Source organism: Saimiri boliviensis, chromosome 17 (genome assembly GCF_048565385.1).
Source record: "Saimiri boliviensis isolate mSaiBol1 chromosome 17, mSaiBol1.pri, whole genome shotgun sequence".
Lineage (NCBI taxonomy): Eukaryota > Metazoa > Chordata > Mammalia > Primates > Cebidae > Saimiri > Saimiri boliviensis.
In genome coordinates this window covers 54,438,375-54,461,868 of record NC_133465.1, presented here as the reverse complement: position 1 = coordinate 54,461,868, position 23,494 = coordinate 54,438,375, and the positions used below count along the sequence as shown (strand labels likewise).

Sequence of the window (23,494 nt, the reverse complement as noted above, 5' to 3'; positions counted from 1 at the left end):
GGTCAATAACCTACATATACACAGTTTCAAAAAGAAATAAATATATTATTGAACTGGTAAAATAAATAATAGGAAAATAATTTTTAATCACATAGACATAACATGTAAATGCTCAGGCACACACTGACACTCCCCCCATGAGCAAATGCTATGCCTGTTGATGCAGATGGAGACAAGCACAGGATAGTTTACCACCGTAGCCATGGTGACTGGATTTCCAAAATGGCGAACTGTTCTCTGTAGTGTTTCCAACAAAAGAAGTACAGTCTTAGCTGCCTTACATAGTAGTTACATTCTGAGAAAATTTAGTATATTATGAAAAAGGACATTTGTGCTTATATATAAAAGAGACTGTAGACTCAGATAATTAGTAAAGGGTTTTGGCCTGTGAGAGTGTCTGGTAGGACATCAGAGTGGCATGCAGGTGCACGGCAATCCCTGGTTGTACAGGACTACTAGCATCCCTGGTCCCCCACACTTAGTGCTTGTAAAGTCCCCTAGTCTCTGTGACCACCAGAAAATACCTTCATCAATTTCCCAAGCATTCCCTAGGCAGCTGTGCCCCTCTGAGGATACCATTGGTGTAGGGCCTGGTGGCTGCTGTGAGGACACTGGCTTTTTCTCAGCCATTGGAGGAACCTGAAGCAAGGAGCAACATGCCCTGGTGTTCTGGACTGAGAATTTGTGTCATCCTTCCACAGCCATTCATAAACTGAAGCCCTAAGCCCCGGTGTGCTGGTACTTGAAGATGGGGCCTTTGGGAGATAATCATGAAGGTGGAGCCCTTAGGATGGATGAATGTCCTTATGAGAAGGGAAAGAGAGACCAGAGCTCACTCATTCTCTCTCCACCATGTGAGGACATGTTGAGAAGGTGGCCATCTGCAAGCCAAGAAGAGAGCCCTCATGAGAACCCAGTTTCAGACTTCCAGACCCATAAGAAATAAATTTCTCTTGTCCAAACCCTCTAGTCTGTGGTATTTTGTTATAGTAACCTGAGCAGAGTAAGATACATGGCCTCTACTTTGCAAGATCAGCAGGTGCTGTGTTGAGATTGAACAGATGGGCCAGGAAGAAGCTGGGAGACCAGGCAGGGGTGTACTGCACTAGTCCAGGCAAGGGACGATATTAGCTTGGGTCTGAGTCTCAAAGCGGGATTCAGAGTCGAATGGAATAAACTTGCGGATGCAAACAGATACCTTTAACTCATCAAACTGGGGTTCTTTAGAAAAGAGGCCTGCGACTCCATTTAGCTGTTTACTTTTTTCAGGAGCCAACAAATTGAGCTTTTTTTTTTTTTTTTTTTTTTGCTTTCTGTGGTGGTTTGGCAGGTGCTTTTGTTCCTCAGCCAAACGTATTGTAGTTTCCAGAAATGTAGGTTTCTTACACCATAGTTGCAAATTATACCTAATAGAGAAAATGAGTTTTGTTTTCTGGAACTAATTTGGGTTGTGACATTTTACTTTAGGGGCTGTCCTTCTAAGCAGTGATTTTGTAACTGTAGCAACATCACAGTCTGTCTTTCTCTAAAATTTCACCAGTGAATAGGGTTGAATACATTTCATCTCTGCACTTTTAGACCAAATGCAAACTGAGAATGTTGCTATCACATTTTGTTTTAGATTAGCTTGCTTTCACCTGTTGGAGTTTAAAAGACTTTCTTTAGTATTTCTGGGACTGGTTTAGGGCTTCTTGAGCTCACTTTGAAATACTAGTTAATGCTGATTTTTGACACTTGAATCCCCATCAAATTACAGATTATTCTTTAGCAACCCTGCTCCATTTTCTCCTGTCTCCTTTCCAATAGTAGACATAAAGGGTAGGGTCAAATTAGAACTGTTCTTTACTAATCATAAAAATATGCAGTGTGACTACTCTCTTAGCCAACTGGCCCCAGACTCCTGAGATGTCCCTTGAGTGGATGTTCAGATAAATGATAAAACTCTCCAGATATTACTACTCTAGGTCCTGAGGGACAGCAGGTGAACAAAACAGGACATAATACTGGAGATTTCTTAGGATGGAAGAATCAGAACAAAGTTATTTGAAATTTGAAGACAATTTTATTCTCACATGAATGTCTCTAAACATATACCTCTTGCCACAGTTCCTCTTTGTGCCGACAGAATCATGGCCAAGCAGTCTAGAAAATAGAAAAAATAGCCGGGCGCGGTGGCTCAAGCCTGTAATCCCAGCACTTTGGGAGGCCGAGGCGGGTGGATCACAAGGTCGAGAGATCGAGACCAACCTGGTCAACATGGTGAAACCCCGTCTCTACTAAAAATACAAAAAATTAGCTGGGCATGGTGGCGCGTGCCTGTAATCCCAGCTGCTTAGGAGGCTGAGGCAGCAGAATTGCCTGAACCCAGGAGGCAGAGGTTGCGGTGAGCCGAGATCGCGCCATTGCACTCCAGCCTGGGTAACAAGAGCGAAACTCCATCTCAAAAAAAAAAAAGAAAAAAGAAAAAGAAAATAGAGAAAATAGAATGATGCTCTGCTACTTCCCCCTTGATGCACAGGTGGTCACCGAGCTCTGTCATGTAGACTAGGAAGGACCCTGCAAATCTGACTGCTCCTCTCTGGCCCCTTTGCTGGTACCTTAGCCAGGCTCTTGGCATTCATTTCCTAAATGAAAGCAACGGTCTCCTGAGCACCATCCATGGCCCCCACCTTAGCCCTTTCGTTCACTTGTCACATTGCCCTCAGACACACCCTCCAAAAAGACCAGTTGGACCCAGCTGTGACCCTACCCGCTGAAACACTCTTGGTTGTCTTTAGTGGTGGCGTCCTGCCTGCGCCACTGTGTGTGGTGTGTTACCCGTGAGTGATGGGGAAAGGAAAATAGGGAACATGAGCATCATCCGTGATGGGTTGGCCATTTCAACAACTGGCCCTTCCCCACTGCTCGTTTGAGGCGTGCTGCTCCACAGGGTCAGGTCTAAGCTTCTTAGTGCGTGTGTGAGGCTATTTGTGGTCTCTCACCCACCCCCCCAATTCCCTGGGCTCCCTCCCCTCCCCGGCAGGTGCCCTACTGGCAGCCATATAACTCCTTACCAGGCCTTGGAGACCTTCGGCCTTTGCTCATGCTTCCTTTCCACCAGCAGCCTACCATGTTGGACAAGCTCATGTTCATCTGTGAAGACCCCTTCCCAGGCTACCTTCCTGGCTTCTCAAGCAGGGTGGGCCCCTTCTCTGTCTGGATTCTGGAGGTACTTTGCTGCACCCTCTGTTGTGGTACTTCTGGCTTGTGTTGTAAATTTTTGTTCTCATTTGCTTCCTAGTGGATTTCTATCTCCTTGCTGGGGCTCTGGGCAGCCAAGATGGTCAGTAAGTGTCTGAGGCACCTGATGCTGACTTGGGTCCCAGAACTCTTCTGCCTGGACGTCTTCTGAGAGTCCTGAGAAACAGATGGGGCTTGCCTGCCTTCTCAGGATGAATCATTTGTTGCTTGTATCATAGTCATGACAGTTTCCAGTTCTAGTTTCTGATCGTGGGTTTTGCACGGCTTTTGGCAGTTAGTTTTTCTGTTCTGTGCTTTAGGCAGTGTGTGTGTTATTCTGGAAGAGTTGGAAATCTGTCTTTAGAAGTGCAAGGGAAACAGTTGGATGGGAAATTGTGAAAAGTGATGATGTTTTGCTCATAGGTCTAACCTGTTTTATCTCAAAGACTTTTCTAGGCTTACAATATGCATCATCTACCTTTCTACCTCATTGCTTAAGTATAAGAAAGTTGTTTCTTTCCTCTCCGTTGTTGTGAAGAATTGAAAATTAAGTTTTATGAAAGGGGCTGTGAGAGGAGCCTGTTTTTGCTTTCGAGCATCTTGAAAACATGTTGGTTCTTTCTTTTTTTTTTTTTTTGTATATTACTTTTAAACATAGAAGGTTTAAAACATACTCAAATGTAGAAATATTATATGAAGAACCCCCATATACCTACCCATCACTCAACTTTGACAGGGACCGGCTCTATCTAGCCTCATTTACCTGTACCCCCACTCACTTTCCTTCCTTATTTTTGGGACTCGCTTCAAAGTAATGCATCTCTCATTTCGGATGGCTCCTTTTAGCAGCTGCCACACATGTAGTGTAGATCTCAGCTCCAATGGGTCATCTTTGTAGCATTGGTTGGCGTGTTGTTGAATGTGGTTGTGATTGTTGAAGTACATGGATAAAGTGCCTTATTTTGGCTGTGACTTAGTCCTTGTCCCTTGGTTCACCTTTGAGTGTCTGGTTTGATGGCACCTCCTCACTCAGGAATGAATTCTGTGAGGTTTTGGCATCCTGAGAGGCACTTGGACATAGGCTATAGTGTTGAATTGTCTTCAGTGCCTTCATGATTGATTATAATGTTCAGTGTGTGTTTTTCAGCCTGAGTTACTTCTGTCAAGATGGAGATAAATTGTTGTACTGGCCAGAGCATAGAAAGTCAACACCAAGACAAAAGTATGCCAAATTGCAGGGTCTTTATTGCCGGCGGTGACGGAGGACTCGTGGCTCTCCAACCCAGGGCCTCGAAAGGAGGGTGTCAAGACCCTTTATACCTGTAAAAATCACCTTGGGAGTGAGGGTGAGGGGCTGGGATAGGGGTGAGGGGCTTCAGACATTCCAAGGTCTAGTGGATTCTGTGAATCACCTTCTGGACGGTGATGAGGGTGAGGGGGTTCTGGACATTCCAGTGGATTCCTGGGCAAAGATAGGGTAAGGGGCTCCGGACACTTGGAGGGCCAGGGGACTTTTGACATTCTGATTGTTACTTAAGTGGTTCATGACAGTCAAGATTAGCATTTGTTTACACATTTTCTGGGTAGGGTGGAAATCACAGTCCTTAATTACTTATTCACATTTGGGTTATAGAGAGCAGTTTCAACAGAAAGCCGAGGTATGGTTGAGGTATACAGTTTTATGGGGCTTTTACCATGTCACATTCCCCCTTGTTTTAGTTACAGGAATTAAATTATTGACTTCTCCAACAGGTTAGTATTGTTTGTTGGTTTTAAGGGCTCATATGGAGATCTTAATATCATGAGACTATGTTTTTGGTGTACCCTGATATCGTGGAGATAGTTTTATAACCACAATGGGGGCAAAAGAATTTATTTAAGTATCCACAGTTCCATCTTTTTTTTTTTTTTTTTTTTTATTTGGTAGGGGTTGGATTTTACCATGTCACAAAAAGAGAACACGGTAGAATTCAGCTGCCTTTAGTATGGGCAGTTTTCTGGATTACTTGGTCATTTCTACATGATCATCTTTGTCAAATGTAATATTTCATGACTTACAGAGGTTACCTCTGAAGAAAACTTGTTACATCCTTTTCCAGTTCTGATGAGATTAACATTTGAGGAGCCTTTGATTAGATGTCTTTTAAAAAATGCTTTCCTTGTGAAAACTGAACCGTAAAGAATGTCTGAGACTTTCTCTCTTAACAATTTGGACCTAACAGCTTTAATGCGAGTTTATGGCTTAGGTTAATGAAGTGCTTTTTCTCTGGAGGGAAGGAATGGGCTGCCATTGAGGAGAAGTATTCCCTAATTGGGTCACGCGAATGAATGAAACATATTTGGGAGACTGAAGGTTTGAGTTAAGGGAGGGTGAATGACTTTGTTTCTGCCAGTCATCTTTTTTTTTTAAATAAGAAAACAGAACCTTAAGCACATTCTTGAGAAAATAGCGGTTGTTTACCTCATTCAGGTTATGCCTTTCTAGTTTCACTGTTAACCTGTCAGCCAGGGTTAAAATCTCCTTGTCATCTTTAACTCATTCCTTTCTCTCACTGTGTTTATCTGAACAGGGCTCAGGTTTTGCTGACACTCTTCCCTCCTGTCTGCCAAGGTGGAGATAAATGAGAACACAGTAGAATTCAGCAGCCTTAACAGAGAACCCCGCTGAAACGGTTCTGACTCCCCTTCCCCGTCCTCCCTCCTCCCAAGCTCAGGTCTGTCTGGGGCTGCTGCAGCACCTTTATGATTCCTTCTCCCTTTTTTCCTTCATTTTGTGCCCCAATGCCCACCTGTCTAACTTGCCTTTAGAGGACTCGTACAGGTTGAATATCCTTTATCTAAAATGCTTGGGACCTGAAGTGTTTCTGATTTTGGATTTTTTCAGGTTTGGAATATTTGTATTATATTTACCAGTTGAACATTTCAAATTGGAAAATCTGAAATCTAAAATGTTCCAGTGAGGATTTCCTTTGTGCATCATGTTGGTGTTCAGGGTTCAGATTTTGGAACATTTCAGATTTTGGATTTTCGGGTTTGGGATGCTCACCCTATTTCACATTTCTCTTTTTCTCAGAAGCTTCCAATTGGACCATAATGCCTAACATTCCATATCACAGTTTTCAAAGCTTTCTTCCCCGTGACGTCACTGCCCGCAGTCCAGCCTTATTTGTGTTGTTTCTCAGGAGGAACACGTTGCACTTCCTCAGCCTGCGTCTGCCATCCTGCGAACACAGTGATGGTGTTTCACTCATGTTGTCTTGTCATTCCCTTGCTCAGGGCCGGCTGCTTTTATGTCGGTTGGTATTCTGGCTCCACCTAGGAAAGCCTGTGGTGCATGCCCCACGTTCTAGCAGTTTATTATGTATTGTTCATCTATATTAGCTTCGTAATTCAAGCCATAAGCTCCTTTCTTTATCCTGCATGGCACTTAACAGATAATCCAGCTGGAGTAGATGTGTGACAGTTGTTTCTGAGATGTGCTTGGTACATCTAAACAGAAAATTACTAGTAGTTGGACTACTTTACTGATAAAGTCCTCTTCTTCTGGCGGAGTAATGGGGGAGCGTGCATGTAAGAGGATTACACAGACTATACAGCACTTGAGATGTCATCTCTGCTTGTTGGATCTTAAATACCTTTGAAAAGGGCCAACCCAGAATATTTAAAATCACTGCTAGATGTACACTTAGAAGGGACTGGTTTGGAGACTTTCTGTGTGGCAATTTTTTTTTTTTTTTTTTTTTTTTTTGAGATGGATGCCTGGGTTGGGGTACAATGGCACCATCTCAGTTCACTGCAACCTCTGCCTCCCAGGTTCACGCATTTCTCCTGTCTCAGCCTCCTGAGTAGCTGGGATTATAGGTGCCTACCACCACACTTAGCTAATTTTTTATATTTTTAGTAAAGACAGGGTTTCACTGTCTTGGCCAGACTTTGGTCTTGAACTCTTGACCACGTGATCCACCCGCATCGGCCTCCCAAAATGCTGGTTGTATCTTAGTTGTACAGGAGAGAGAGTTGTACAGCATTGGTTTTCAGTGCTGCATTGGGGGGGCGGGGTCAGAAAGGTGGTCAGATGGGGTCAGAAAGAACAAGGTGGAGGAGGGCAGTAAAGCCAGGGGTCATCTAGATTCCACCAGTAAAGCATGTTCCAGAAATACCTGTGCTCATCTGAGAAAGAAGAGAATGATCTTGCGAGGCTCCTTGAGCTCCAGTCAAGTGAACAACCTGTTCTTGTGGCTTCTGTAATCAAAGGGATCTTATTTCTTCCTACGTGGAAGGAAGTCTGCCCAGAGCTACCTCTAAGGAGAGGCCGTCAATCCCGAAATTTGGTTTGAAGCAATTATTTAAATTTTCGTTGATTTAGTCAAAGACATTTTTCTGTTTAGCTGACTTATCACCCCATGTTTTCACCATGGCCTCACCAATTCTGCCAAGCCTGCATTTAGGGAAGCCTGGGATGGTCCTCACAGGGTCCTTCATGCTCTTCATGTGGGTTTCCCTTCAGTCCCTCTGCCCTGTGCAACTGGAAGAGCAGGCTCGCCGGAATTACGCCACAGGTGATAGCAGGAGGAACAGCCCATTCTCTCCAACCGGTTGCAGACGTATGCCTTAAATAGCTTCTGTTTTTAGCATCTTTTTTTTTAACTTTTCATTTTACAGAAACTTTATACATACCCCAAAGTAAGGAGGATAGTAGCCTGAAACCATGTACCCAGCACCCAGCTTCAATAATGATCAACATGTGGTAATCCCCGTCCCCCTCCCTTCCGTTATTCTGGAGCAAATGCTATATCATTCCACCCATAAATTTAAATAATCTTTAAATGTGAGCGAAGAAACAGTACTATGCCTGGGCTGTTTTTAGCTTTTATAATGTAGGTTTCTGTGTGGAAAAATCGTTTTCACTAGGAAAAACTTATTTGAATGATTGTATATGCAATATTGAATATCTTAAATTATTGATTTCCTTTCATTCTACAGACAGTATTGCTTCCTACATATGAGGGGAGCAAAGACCCAGGCAGCAGTGACCCAGGAGTCTGCACTCTGATTATTCATTGAACTCTGCAGTAAGCTTTCTGCACTTTGTGTATATTACACAATAAACAAAATACATGATCCCTGCCCCTCAAAGGGCTTAAAATTCAGTCCAACCCCCAGATATTTGCGAACCAGAGAAGCCACATGCCATTGAGTACCTGTCCTTGAGAACGTTATAAGTGCATCGTTAACTGTATACTAAGTGCAGTGGACAATCAGTTTCTGACTTCCCAGAGAAAGGTTCATTTGAACAGATCCTAAGGGCCAAGCAGACTTAGGCTGATAGAGATGGAACAGACGATGGAAAACACAGAGATGAACATCAGAAGGTGTGGGGTGAGTTTGGGGAAGAAGTGTCATCAAGAGAGAATTATGGAGAAGAATTGGGCCCTGGTTTTGGAGGGCCATGAACGCTTAGGCCTGTGGTTCCCAAATCATTTGCTAAGGTGTTCTGGGGTGCTGTAGTGAACTCTGGGGCACTGCAGCTTGGGACAGGGTTTTGAAACAGTGATCATTGATATGTATCAAACACCATGCTTGAGGGAGTTTATAGTTTCAACATTAAGTTGTGCTGTCTTCCTTTCATTGATGTTCCATCATTGTAAAGCTGAATTTTGGGCGGTTGCTGTGATAAAATTAAAACAACACACGAAAATCACTGTGGAATAGTAACAAGACAGCAGCATCCAATCTTCTTACAGGGTTTGGAAGCTGTGCAGCACCCAACAGGTATAACCCATCCCATTAGTAAGTAATCATGGTTAAGAACAAAATAAGGCTGGGCGCGGTGGCTCACGCCTGTAATCCCAGCACTTTGGGAGGCCGAGGCGGGTGGATCACAAGGTCGAGAGATCGAGACCAACCTGGTCAACATGGTGAAACCCCGCCTCTACTAAAAATACAAAAAATTAGCTGGGCATGGTGGCACATGCCTGTAATCCCAGCTACTCAGGAGGCTGAGGCAGGAGAATTGCCTGAACCCAGGAGGTGGAGGTTGCGGTGAGCCGAGATCGCGCCATTGCACTCCAGCCTGGGTAACAAGAGCGAAACTCCATCTCAAAAAAAAAAAAAAAAAAAAAAAAGAACAAAATAAAATGTTTTCTTCCAATCTATATGTATTTTTCCCCCACATGGCTTCTAAGTTACTAGGCCCTAAGTACTTAGATTTGTTTGGTCCTGACTGCTTAATAAATGGAACTATTAGGTATTTCTTCTGGCCTAAGATTGAAGAAATTACTGAGACACTAAGGGTGCTATGAGCCTAGAAAGTTTGAGAAACTCTGACTTGAGCCACAGAAATGAAAGGTATTTAGTTGGCAGAGGGGTGTCACTGTCAGATTTCATGTGGGGGAACAAATTTGCCTTTGCCAGGCTGTCTTAGGCAGTGGATGGAGTATGTATCTGAGAGGCAGAGACTCCAAGACATGGAGCTGGTTAGGAGACTGTGGTGTAGACCAGTGAGAAGTGGTGACTCCCTAATTTTAGCAGTGATAAAGGAGATGAAAAGGAGGACATAGATTTTAAGAAATGTTTAGTAGCCTGAATCTTAGAAAACTCAGAATTTTCAACGAATTGAATGGGAGGGAGAATTAAGAAAAGGGCAGCAGCAAGGACAGCCCTGAGTTTCTAGATTGTGTGGCTGGGTAGAAGTGACCCACCAGCCACTCTGGGGAATGTGAAATGAGGAGCGCTGGTCCTGGGGTTGTAGCCTTAGGCTGTGATACCCATAGCAGTTGCAAGTGGGACTGGGTCAGGTAGTACAAGAGAGAACATTGTCAGATGCCATGCAGAGGATTTGCAAGTGTTGGTTTTCGTCACGGGAATGTGGCAGTGGTTGTTCTGATCTTATTCTGAGGGTAGGGGCCGGAGGGTAATGATAGAGGCCGATAAGAAGGCAGGAAGGTGGAGCAGTGTAGTTTCCCTGCATGGCTCAGTCACCCAGCTTGGTTAAAAAAGCAAAGTCCCTGTCTCTACCTACAAAGCCAGCTTCTTGGGGGAAGAACCTAGTAATCAACATTCTAAAAATTCCATAGGAATCTCTAATACATTGCTGGTGGAAATATAAAACAGTACCATCTGTTTTGCAGACTGTTTGTCAGTTTCTTGTCAAATGTAAACAATATGATGCAGCCAATCCCACTAAGTGTTTTAAGAAATGAAAATAGGTCCAGTTACAGTGGCTCACGCCTATAATCCCAGCACTTGGGGAAGCTAAGGCAGGCAAATCACAAGTCTGGATTTCAAGACCAGCCTGACCAATGTGAGGAAACCCTGTCTCTACTGAAAATACAAAAATTAGCCGGGCATGGTGGCACGCACCTATGGTCCCAGCTACTTGGGAGGCTGAGGCAGGAGAATCACTTGAACCCAGGAGGCAGAGGTCGCAGTGAGCCGAGATCACGCCACTGTACTTTAGCCTGGGCAGCAGAGTAAGAATCTGTTTAAAAAAAAGAAAAAAAATGAAAATAGGTCCAAATGAAGACTCGTACACAAATGTTCATAGCAGCCTTATTCACACTAGCCAAAAAAATAGAAGCAACTCAAATGTCCATTAGCAGGTAACTGGTAAACACACTATAGTCAATTATTACAATGGAATACTGTTCAGTGATTTTTAAAAAAGAGGAAACTGACATACACAACAATGTGGATGAATTTCCAAGGCGTTATGTGAAAGAAAGAGGCCAGGCACAAAAGCGTACCTACACTGTGGTCATTTGTGAAATTTTAGAACAAACAAAATGAACTGGTGCTTATCTGGAGCAGAATTTGCGAATATTGAATCCAAAGGGATATGAAAAAATGTTTTAGGGTGATAGAAGTGTTCTATATCTTGATGGTGAAGATAGTTACATGGGTGTGTGTTTTTCTAGATTCATTGAACTATAAACTTGAAATGGAGAAAAAGGAGAGTCTGTACAGAAGAGCAGGCAGAACCAAGAGCTTTTTATGTTTATAGGCAAAGGAGGAGTTGAAGATCCTTGGAGACAGGTTCTAGATGTGAGTTTAAAAAATCTATGAATGTGAAGGCAAAAGCATTGTCCCTTTATAGAGATGTGAAGGGAAGGGCGGAGCTGGGTAAATGTAAAAGGTGAAGGGTAGGAAGTTTCAGAGAGCTCACTCAGTCTCCCTTAATTTCCCGTGATGCAGAAGACAGTCATTTGTGGAGAGAAAGGGAGCTTGAGGCAATGTGTGGTTTGAAATGCCAGCTACAGGGGTGAGAACAGAAGTCAGCCAGGAAGTAGATAAATGAATCTCCTAGTGGCAGGGGCCTCGCTGGCCACACCATGGAGATACCATGTATGATGGCATCTCCACAAGTGATCGCAGTGTGTTCCACAGCACTGCTCAGAAGCCCGGGTGGAGGAACAGGGAGTGCTGTGTAGATCCTGGATTCAGGGTGAGTAGAGTGCACCTGCTGGATTACTAGAAGCGATCAACAATGGATTTCCAGGCTGGGCAAGAGTGGAAGTAGGAAGGAAACTGCTCTAGTTTGAATATTTGACCCTCCAAACCTCATGTTGAAATTTGATTCCCAGTGATGGAGGTGAGGCCTAATGCGAGGTGTTTGGGTCCTGGGGGTGAATCCCTCATGAATGGCTTGGCACTTTCCTTGCTGTAGTGACTGAGTCCTCTCCCTATTAGTTCCTGTGAGAGCTGGTTGTTAAAAAGAGCCTGGCACCTTTTCCCCTCTCTCTTGCTGCTTCTCTCGCCCTGTGATCTCTGTACACGCCGGCTCCCCTTTGCTTTCTGCCGCTAGTGGAAGCAACCAGAAGCCCTCCTCAGGAGCAGATGCTGGTGTCATGCTTCTTGTACACCCTTCAGAATCATGAGCCAAATCAACCTCTTTTCTTTATAAATTACCCAGCCTCAGGTATTCCTTTATAGGAACACAAACAGATTAAGACAGGAGATGACACTTAATTGCTCCATTCAGCAATATATTGGTTACCACCTGTGTGTCAGGTATTGTTTTAGATCCCTGGGAAGATACAGACAAACAAAAAAATAAATCCCAACCCTCAGTGGCCAGAGTCAGGCATTAAGCAATAAAATATACAGAACTACAGAGGTCGTAAGTGACATGGAGAAAAATTAAGCAGGGAAGAGGGGTCAGAAATCCTGGGCAGTAGGGGGTGATCATGGAAGACCTCTCTGAGATGGCAACAGTTGATCAAAGACCTAGGCAGAGGAACAGCCAGTGCAAAGATCCTGAGGCAGGGGCAGGCCTAGCAGTGCTTGTTGAATACTTGGAGGCCGGCATGGCTGGAATGGAGTATGTGGGAAATAGTGGGAGATTGTTAAGAGGGTGGCAGGTTGAAAGGGAGGGACTGCTTGGGATTTATGAGACACTGGGTAAACACTGGCCTTCACTGAGTGAGATGGGGAACCACCAAAGGATTTTGAGTGACAGAGAAGCTTAATCTGATTTATGCCTTTCAAAGGATCACTCTTCTCACTGTCAAGGCACTGACTTAAAGTCTCGACAAACATTTAATCCACATAGAGATGCCTCATGAGGCTGATGTTACCTCTATTTTTTTTTCCTTACTCATGAGGAAATTGAGGCTTTTTGAGCTTAAGTAACTTTGCCAAGGTTACTCAGCTGGTGATTGTAGAGCTAGGATTTACACCTTGGTTTGTCTGATTCCAAAGGCCACACAGATTAGGAGAAGAGGGAAGGCTTCAGAGACAACGGGTTCCAATGGTGTTGAAGGGAAATGGGAACAGGACACAGAACTACAATTGGCATCAAACTAGATTGGCTGGGCGTGGTGGCTCACGCATGTAATCCCAGCACTTTGGGAGGTTGAGGCAGGTGGATCACGAGGTCAGGAGTTCAAGACCAGCCTGGCCAAGACGGTGAAACCCCATCTCTACTTAAAATACAAAAATTGGCTGGGTGCGGTGGCAGGCACCTGTGATCCCAGCTACTCGGGAGGCTGAGGCAGGAAAATTACTTGAACCCGCGTGGCAGAGGTTGCAGTGAGCTGAGATGGTGCCATTGTACTCCAGCCTGGGCAACAGAGTGAGACTGTGTCTCAAAAAAAAAAAAAAAAAAAAAAGAAAGAAAAAGAAAAGAAACAGACCACAGAGTTTGGCAACTGATGGCATATGTTAGGGAAAAACAGATGTCACCAGTGTTGTTTGAGTCATGGCTGTCTTCTAGGAGAATGGTGCTACTGTCAACAAAAAGGGTAGTCAGGAGTAGAAGCCAGTCTGGGGCAAAAGACAGAGGGCATGACTTGGGCAAGCAGAGACTGAGGCACTGGTGGGAAGTAGTGGACATGTCCAGTTGATACAGAGAGAGGATGCAGGAGAGGGAAGCCTAGAACCCCACTGTGGGTTCCTCCACCCGGGCTTCTGAGCAGTGCTGTGGAACATACTGCGATCATTTGTGGAGATGCCATCATATGTGGTATCTCCATGGTGTGGCCAGCTAGGCCCCAACATATGATAAGGCTTGAAAGACTTTCCTTCCTCCCTGTGTGGAGGAAGGAGTGGGGACAAAAATTTACTGCTTTGGGGGACAGAAATCTTTAAAACTTTACCCTTATGAACTTGGACAAAGGAAAGATGTGGACATGTTTTTTTTTTTCATTTGTCTGAGCTTGAAGAGATTTAGATTTGCACAATATCCTAGCAATGAGCATCTTCTGACCTCACCCAGGATGTCAGTTTCTGCAGGTGTAAAGCTTGTGCCATTCCAGGGCTCAGCTGGACACACGATGGGGGCCAGGGAGTGGAGTCGAGGCCAGAGGCTGCTCCCAGGGCATCAGGGAGCAGGTTTGTTTCTTCCCTGTGTTAATAGCTGGAGATCAAACCTTGATTTCAACTGTATTTTCTCATATCTCTACCTTTACCAGATAACCTTACCTTTACCTTGCCTAACAGCCACTTTTTATACTTAGGAGGTAACTCCTCCCCAACTTTTTTTTTTCCTGAAAGTAAAACAACTGGTGAGATTGGCTTTTATTCTTATCAGGCCCCATATAGATAGTGGCTTATTTTACAGCAGTATTTGTTTACATCCCTACAGGTAGGACAGTGTTTCTTTTCACATGGCTGAAAACTTTTTTTTTAAAACAAGAATCTTGCCTGATAACAGTTCTCATTATTAAGTCAAAACCACTTTTTTCTTGTTGCCCTTTCATTGCACATTTTCAGATAACGCTTTTTGTTTTTATTTTTGCCGACTTTCCAAAGATTTTTCTCTTTAACCTTTTTTAATATGAAAAAAATGTAAGCATAAATACAGAGAGTAGTAAAATGACTCCCCGGTGTTCTCATTTCTCATCTTTAACTGTTATCAACAGCCTGCCACTTTTTGTTTTATCTCTCCCCCCGCCCAACCGTATAATTATTTCGGTAGTATTTTAAAGCAAATCTTGAATTCAGATGATTCCTAAAAACATTTACAGAATTAGGTCATTGTTACATTTCAGAAGCCAAGCAGCAGGTTGCTTGCCTCTGTCAGAACTGTCTTAATAATTGTGTTTTTTACCTGGCCTGCAGCTTTGAAGAGGCTTATTCCAGGTGCTTATTTTACTGAGTGGATGGGAAATGCTAAGACAACCATCAGGTCCTCTTACTGGAGTTTACCTTCTCCTAAGCCTAGAAAAAAATCACAGTTCTTAAACGCTGGTATAGTTGTCCCAGGAATCTTCCCCTGTCTCCTGCCGATATATTGAATCTTCATTGGAACCTTCCTGGTAAAGGGCACATCTTGGAACGTGAGGCCTCAGTGTCAGGTGACCAGTGGATAAGTTATGGAAAACCAGGAACATCTGCATCTGAAGATGAGTCTGTGCAACTGAGCAAACACTGTACAGCAAAGATCAGGTTATGAACAGGAATTTAAATCATGTTGGTCTTCATGTCTTGTTTCTGGTGATTTGCTGGAATTTGGCTGTGTCTTCTTAGTCTGCATTTGTCGGTGATTCCTTTAAGTGGCTGAAACAAAAAAGATGCCATTTTACTGCCGTGTTTTCTTAGGAATATGATATTCTTGCTCTTCTTGGCTTGCATGGCTTCAGGTCTGCATTGAAGTAGCTGGATTATAATTGCACCTTGACCACTTTGTTTCAGTAGGATGAGTGTGGTGTGCCTTTATTTCCTGTCTCTTGCATCAGTCTGTTTGTGAGAGTGTACCGAGAGGTGATTAATGGGAAAGATAAACATATGCTTACTGACTGAAAGTTCTTCCTGTTTCCTAAAGTGTTTTTGGTTTAGTGAATTGTTTGTTTGCTGCCCACACACCACATATGGTATGTGTACCTCTGTTGTTGTGAATACCATATGCCTTTGTATAGGAGCCGGGCTTTAAAGCAAAGTCAACATATGATAAGGCTTGAAAGACTTTCCTTCATCCAATAATTGGATGGATTGCGTAGCCGCCTGTCACCATAAGCAGAGCCTACAGAGTCTGGAATTCTGCATACAAAATCATATGAGAATACTTGCTGTTCTTGCCCCTAGAGCTTAAGTTGTGTATGGCAAGGCTGTGGGGTTTTGTTTGCTAGAAATACCTCATTGCTGTGATTCTCCTGCCTGCTGCTGTGCCAGTGTTCATGCCCTCTCCCTGCCACCACCATCTGCCCCTGGAATCAGGAGCTTTCTCTTGCTTTGTGCCCAGGAGAATCTAGGGAGAGAGGAATTCTGCCATTAATTGCTGCAAATATAAAATTGACTTTGAGGAAAAAAAACATGTTCTCAATTTAAAAAGTAATGCCTGCTCTTGCAGAAATTTTAAGATATAGAAAAGGTTGAGGGGAGAGTTGCATTTCCAGCAAGGATAAGTTACAGTTAGCATTTCTGATTTTTCCATCTAGTTAGGTGCATTGAAGCCTTTCCCCATAGTTGCATTAATATTCTTTGTACAATGTTATCTTTTCTCCTGAACATAATAGCATAGGTTTGTTTATGTCTTAAACTTTATTATCCCTCTTAGAAGTCTGAATTTTTTTGCCAGGTGGACATTCTATAACTTAACCATATTATTGGTTAGATCATTTGTAGTGCTGCTACAAGCATCTATGTACAAAAAGCATTTTTTTTATATTTTATATTATCTTTTTTTTTTTTTTTTTTTTTTTTTTGAGACGGAGTTTCGCTCTTGTTACCCAGGCTGGAGTGCAATGGCGCGATCTCGGCTCACCGCAACCTCCGCCTCCTGGGTTCAGGCAATTCTCCTGCCTCAGCCTCCTGAGTAGCTGGGATTACAGGCACGCGCCACCATGTCCAGCTAATTTTTTGTATTTTTAGTAGAGACGGGGTTTCACCATGTTGACCAGGATGGTCTCGATCTCTCGACCTCATGATCCACCCGCCTCGGCCTCCCAAAGTGCTGGGATTACAGGCTTGAGCCACCGCGCCCGGCCTTTTTATATTATCTTTAAATTAGATTTTATAGAAATGCAATGAGTGGGACAAAGGGAATGAACAATTGAAGCCTTCAGGATTATGCTGCTCCAAAGAGGTGTGTCCATTTACTATCTAATCAAAGTCAGTTCTTAAACCAGTTTTACTTTTCCTCATGGGAATATGTAGAGCTATTCCAGGCATCTGACAGGGTAATGATTTAGGTTTTAGAAGCCCTTGAGGTGTTAGATAGTGATGCTCTGACCCCTTGTCTACTGTGGGTGGTGACTGATTCTTCCTTCTGCACCCATCCTCCAAGTTACATGCAAGTTTCTTGAAAGCAGTTCTGTTCTGGTCTCAGTTCTCTATCCAGTCTCAGTGACTATCCAAGCGCTTATATTTGCATCATGTTGCATATATTTTCTAAAAGATATGTACCATGATGCAAATGTGCATATAACCTTCACATACACTATCCCATGTAGGTTAACAAGGGGAGGAAAAAGTTAGTACCAGTACAACTTGACCTGGTCCTGGGAAGCCTCTGGGAATCGGGACATTTTGGGGTGTGTCTGATGATGCCTTTGTTGTTCTTTTGCACAGATCCAGTCCTGCAGGTCCCAACACATGTGGAAGAGTAAGTTTTCTGATTTGCTTAGTACTTCCCTTTAATTCATTCAATCAATATTTATGAGGCCAATTGCTGGGAGTCCGTATATGTATGAGTTTGAGGAATAACAAGAGTGAATGGCATATAAGGTCTTACAGGTGCTATGACGAAAGCCTGTGTTGGGGAGGAGGTGGTCAGTTTCCTGTGGGAGAAGCGTAGTGGTTTTAAAAAGGCTTATTTGAGATGAAACTTAGGTCGAGCTTTGAACTTAAACTTCCAAAGTCCTCAGGGGGACTGGACCTCTTCCTCTTCGCTGTGTCATATTATAGAGAAAAAAGGTGAATGTGACCTGCTGCCAGAGAGCGTGTATTAGAGTGAAAGTTGGATAGCACCTGTAAGAGCCTTAAATGATGGCACATCCTAAGTAAAGGAACAATTCAGCCAGGGGATTCTGAGGGACTGTAGTTATCTTTAGCAGATTAACTTGACAAAATACCATTTCACATCTGCTTCAAGGGAAGCTACTGACAGAGGGACCTTGATCTGTCCCCTCCGCGGGTTCTCTCTGATGTCAGCCTGTTAAAGTCTGCTTTTATTGCCTCCAGTTAAACAAAAAAATGTCTCTAGAAAACTAAAAGCGGATTTGTTCTGCCTGTTTACGTACCATGCCATGCTATTAAATATTAATGGCTGAAGTTCTATATACAGTTGATGTAGACATTGAAAAGTGGACTGGCTAGGTTCTTTTCATGTATTTTGCCTTCATCCAGAGTACTTTGACCAAATTATGATTTGTCTTCTATGGGTTTGCATGATTTTTCCTTTCAGGCCACTTTTCTCCACTTGAGGATAGTATATAAAACACCATATATGGTATATAAAATAGTATAGGGATATTTTATTTATCTATGGCTGAAGTGAAAGAGGGTAATGCGTGGAATTGTCTTACATACTCACTTATACACCCACACACAACCATCCCCCGCTCTCTATTCCCTCATCATGGCTTTGCGTGGCTTTGACATGTTATTCTATGCCCTGGGCTGTAATTTATCTCTGATATTTATTATTTAATCTCTAGGCCTGCCTTTCTCCCAGATCCTAATGATGGCAGCCTGTATACACTTGGAGGCAAGAATAACGAAGGCCTGACAGTGAGTAAATTTAGCTTCTCTTTGTACTCCAGGGGTTCTAGACCAGCAGTCTGTAAGTGTGTCTGCACTGTGTCTTACCGTGTCTACTGCCTAGGAGCTTTTAAAAACAGTCTCTGGGGATTCTGATTCAGGTGGTCTAGAGTGGAGCCTGGGCATCAGTCTTTTCAGAGAGATTCCTAAATGAGCTTTTAAATGTGGTGCCAGAGTTCAGAAACACGGATGCAGACTAGGACGTTCTCATGGCCCAGCCCACGCACTATGTTAGGAGGATCTAATGTCAGGAACAGGGTTTGCTCTAAATGGTGACTCCCACCTTAGGAGGGAGGGATATAGTTTGAAATGCTGTCTCCACCTGCCCCACCTTCCGAGGACTCCTTAGGAGAGTCATGTGATATTCCACCCTCATCTCCATTTGAGAATCTAAACCAGTGGTTTTCAGCCTTAGTAACCTAGAATTCTAAAACACAGTATTGGGACCTTGAACACAGGGCTCAATCCCAGGAGGTCTCAATTTAATAGATTTAAGTCATCAGGACTTTTTTGTTTTGTTTTGTTTTGTTTTTGTTTTATTCTTCCTCAGGACTTTTTAAAAGCTCCCCAGATAATAGAAACAGGCCCACACATGTGATCACCTGATTTATGACAAAGATGACACTAAAATGTTTTGCCTGCCTGCCTTCCTGCCTTCCTGCCTTCCTTCCTTCCTTTCTTCTTCTTTATTTTATTTTTTTTAGAGATGAGATCTCACTTTGTCACCCAGGCTGGAGTGCAGTGGCATGATCTTGGCTCACTGCAGCCTCCACCTCCCAGGCTCAACTGAGCCTCCCACCTCAGCTTCCTGAGTAGCTGGGAGGTGCACATCACCATGCCCAGTTAATGTTTTGTATTTTTGATAGAAATGGGGTTTCATCATGTTGCCCAGGCTAGTCTCCAACTTCTGGGCTCAAGCGATCCACCGGCCTCAGCCCCTAAAGTTCTGGGATTACAGGCGTGAGCCACCACCACCCAGCTTACAGTGTTTTTTCAATAAATGGTGAAAAATAGTTGGGATATCCAATAGGAATAAAAGTCTTAACTCCTACCCCCAACAACATTTACAAAATCAGGTCCAGATAGATCACACATCTAAATGTGAAATGCAAAACAATAAAGCTTTAAGAAAAAAAGTAGTAGAACATCTTCATGACCTTGAGTAAATAGAGATTTCTTAAATAGGATATCTTAAAAAACACTAATTATAAATTTAGGAAAAAATTAATACACTGATTATATTAAAATTAAGAACCTTTCCTCATTAAGAGAAGAGGCCACAAAGTTTTTGTAGTATACACATCCAACAAAAGATTTGTATTCAGAATATGTGAAGAAATCCTATGGAACATTAAAAAAAGACAGCCCAATGAAAGAATAGCAGAAGAGAGTATCCAAATGGTCATAAACATATGAAAAGATGTTCCATTTTATTAGTCATTAGGAAATGCAAATTAAAGCCAAAGTGCCATCCTGCTGCTCACCAGAATGGCCAAAACAAGGAAAGTAGAAAAAGAAAACGTGTTGGTGCTGTGGAGCAACCAGGACTCTCACCTGCTGCTGGTGGAAGTGCAGGTTGATACAAGTAGTTTGGAAAACTGGGAGTAAGTACTGAAATCCTCAGGACCCAGTCATGCCCTCCTAGGCTACAGACCCAACAGAAATGCCTGTTTGTTCACCAATAGACGTGTGCCCAAATGTACAGCAGGACCATTTAAAATAAGCAGAAGGTAGCCAAATAACATAAACAGTGGAGTGGAAAAGTAAACTCTAGAAGAGACGTGCATGGTGATGAGGACCAACAGTCTGTGACGACACGCCATGGATAACTTGCAAGTGCGATGCTGAGCAAAACATGACAGACACAAAAGGCAACACACTGTCATTCATTTATATAAAGCCAAAAGCAGGAAAAACGAGTCTCTGCTGTTTTGAAGTTAGGATAATAGTTACCGTGGAGAGTTATGGCTAGCAAAGGGGGGAAGAGGGAGGGGGGGCTTCTGTTTCTTCACCTGAATGCTGGTTACGTGGGTATGTTCACTTTGTGAAAATTCAGTGAACCGCATGATGATGGGTGCTTTTCTGTTTACGAATTATGCATCAGTAGAAAGTTTTTAAAGCTTCTAGGTAATTCTCATGTGCAACTAAGGAAGAGAACCACTGGTCTAGACTACAAGTGGATTGGGGCTTTAACTTGAGTATTTAAAAACTGTTTTATGAATGCCTGTGACCAAAACAGAGTGGGGGAGGCAAGCTTGTGTAGAGCTGTGTGTATTTCACCTTCGATGCTGCTCTCCAGTGGTTTCTCTCCACATCTCTGTAGTCCCTTTTCTTTTCTCTTCCCTTCTCTTTTCTTTTCTTTCTTTTCTTTTCTGAGACAGAGTTTCATTCTTGTTTCCCAGGCTGGAGTGCAGTGGCACGATCAGCTGGGACTACAGGTGCATGCCACCATGCCCAGCTAATTTTTGTATTTTTAGTAGAGACGAGGTTTCACCATGTTGACCAGGATGGTCTCATTCTCTTGACCTTATGTCATGATCCATCCTCCTCAGCCTCCCAAAGTGCTGGGATTACAGGCGTGAGCCACCACACCCGGCCGTAGTCCCCATTTCTTAAGCAATTTGTTTGCCAGAAACTGGGGTGAGTGAGTTGTATAAGTTATCTCATTTGAATCTGTCAGCAGCCCTTTGGGTGTCAGCCCCATTTTAGAGACGTGGAAACTCAGCCTGGAGAAGTGAAGGAATATGCCCAAGGCTGAGTCTTCCAGTGTTGCAGTTGGTTCTTAAAGAGGGTGCCCTTCTTCACTCCCTTGTGCTCCTTCCTGGGTTGTGATTTAGCAGCTCCAGAAAAAGTGTTTCCCAGGCTTGGGCCTTGAATCAGGAGACCCGTGGCAGTGCTCAGTAGAGACCGCAGGACTCCAGAAGACTGGCAGATCTGCAACACCTTTCTGATTCTCAGAAACGTGGCAAAACCCAGTCATTGCAGCCTCTCTGCAGCATTTTTCCTCCTTTGAGGCTTGGTTTGAATGTTGGGATGATGGGAAAAGCCAAGTTATTTTAGTATGCAAAGCTCTGCTTATTAAAGCTAGAGAGAAATCTTTTCTTTTTTGGAGAAAAAGGTTACCATGTAGTAGAAGCCTGGCATTTCTATAAAAGCAGGTATCTATAGAACAATTTCAAGAACACAGAATGTTCTAAAAATAAAGTATACTGAAACGAACATTAACCAAAAGAACTCGTCAGATGTCAGCTGTAGACTCAGAAGAATCAGTTTTATGATGAAATGCAGTTGAAACATTTGGATTCCTTCGAGTTTCTTTTCCGGGCACCTACCTTAACTTCCTCTTTAAAACCAGCAGCCTCAATTTTTCTTGTTTTTCAGTAGTGAGTTATTTACTGAAGAAAACATCCGAATTCTTTTCCACCTCAAACTCTTGTGTTGCCCATGTAATGGTGACTTCTTTTCCTTGAAGCTTGAGCTTAGCACCAGGGTTGCATCCCTCCACGGGGCTCTACAAAGCACTGTCATTCTACTCAGTCTAGCCAGCTCTGGCTCTGTATTTCAAGCCAGGACAGTTCTTTCTCCCACCCTTAGAATTTCAAAGAATAAGTAACTCTCCATATTTGTGTAAATCTTTTCAGAAATGGTTTGTGTCACCCCTGGGAAGCACTCTGGACAGTAGACCTTGGGGGGCCTCCACACATGGGGTCAAGTAAAGAAGTGGGTATTTATGGAGCTCAGGGACCTGGGAGCCCCAGGCTTTTCAAAATAGACATGGAAAATTAGCCAGGCATAGTGGCACATGCCTGAATCCCAGCTACTCGGGAGGCTGAGGTGGGAGAATCGCTTGAACCCAGGAGGCAGAGGTTGCAGTGAGCCAAGATCACACCACTGCACTCCAGCCTCAGTGACAGAGTGAGACCCTGTCTCAAAAAAAATAAGTATAAAAACTAGATGTGGAAGCATAGGGTGGCTCCTTCTCCTTGGTATTCAGTTAGGAAAACTCCCATCTGCAAAGTGCTTCTCTCTTTTTAGCAGAATTAGGTAACAGAAACAGACTGCCTGGTAAAATTATAATAATTGCACAAGACTTGGTTAACTTTTTCCCTTTTTTTTTTTTTTTTTTTTAAAGAAACTTCCTTTTACCATCCCAGAATTGGTGCAGGCATCCCCGTGCCGAAGTTCAGATGGAATCCTCTACATGGGTAAGAGTTCCCATCTCTAACTCTGAAACTTGTGTCTCTTTGACGTAGGTCCCGGAATCCGGGAAAGTGACGTGTGGAGAGAGAGGGCACAGTTACCACCTTGACAACCCTTTCTTTCCTGGGTTGTGCTTCAGGTGCTGTTCTCCCCAGGATCAGCTGACCAGTTAAGAAAGGGTTCTCCCAACTTGGGAGAAGAGTTGACATCATTAATATGGTTACTCATTTAACAAGCTTTTAGTTGCTGTGTTGACTTAGTCCTGAGATTTCAAGATTGCAACATACTCAGTGGCAATTGGATGAAATTTAAAGTGAATACAATCATTAAGCCAAGAAAGGAAAGCCAGGCTCTGCCTGTTAATTATAGGGCTTTCTTAGTGTTTTCTGCTATCAGAATATTTGATAAAACAGCACTTAATAGCTTGCCTAGATAAATGGCCTTCATACCTATGGGGTCACAGCTTTCAAAGCATCAGATCACCTGCTTTTCTTTTACCATGTTGCTGCCAAAATGTCAATAAAAAAGCATTTGCAACACAAAGGAGAGCTGTATTTATCTTGAAATTGTAGTAGTAACAATAGCCCCTGTTTATACAGCAGCTTTCTTTTTGAGGAACTGAAAGTGCTTCTTGCCTATTCGTGCCTCGAGGAGCTTTATGTAGATTTCTGGGTCTCAAGTGCAGGCCAGACTTTTAAGGTGCTCCTCAGGACACTGGTACTCTTGCTTCCTTCCACACCTTCAGAATGAGGAACTCCCAGCCTAGGAATTTGGAGGAGACAATCAGCACAGATTTTTCTCTCTCTGGGCCATGCCCTGGGAACATCTGACAATCTTCTGACTGTCCATGTCACTGTGTCCTATCTGGTCTTCCAGC

At 43.3% G+C, this 23,494-nt stretch overlaps 1 protein-coding gene across 1 annotated transcript in view; it reads left to right on the top strand.

Moving 5' to 3' along the window:
* ERN1 (endoplasmic reticulum to nucleus signaling 1) overlaps positions 1-23,494 on the top strand; it is a 102,071-nt gene that overhangs the window by 40,276 nt on the left and 38,301 nt on the right. The window contains exons 3-5 of the mRNA XM_039476589.2: positions 17,227-17,260; positions 18,315-18,387; positions 22,550-22,622. Of these exons, the coding sequence (XP_039332523.1) occupies positions 17,227-17,260; positions 18,315-18,387; positions 22,550-22,622 (180 nt within the window). The remainder of the gene's footprint in view (positions 1-17,226; positions 17,261-18,314; positions 18,388-22,549; positions 22,623-23,494) is intronic.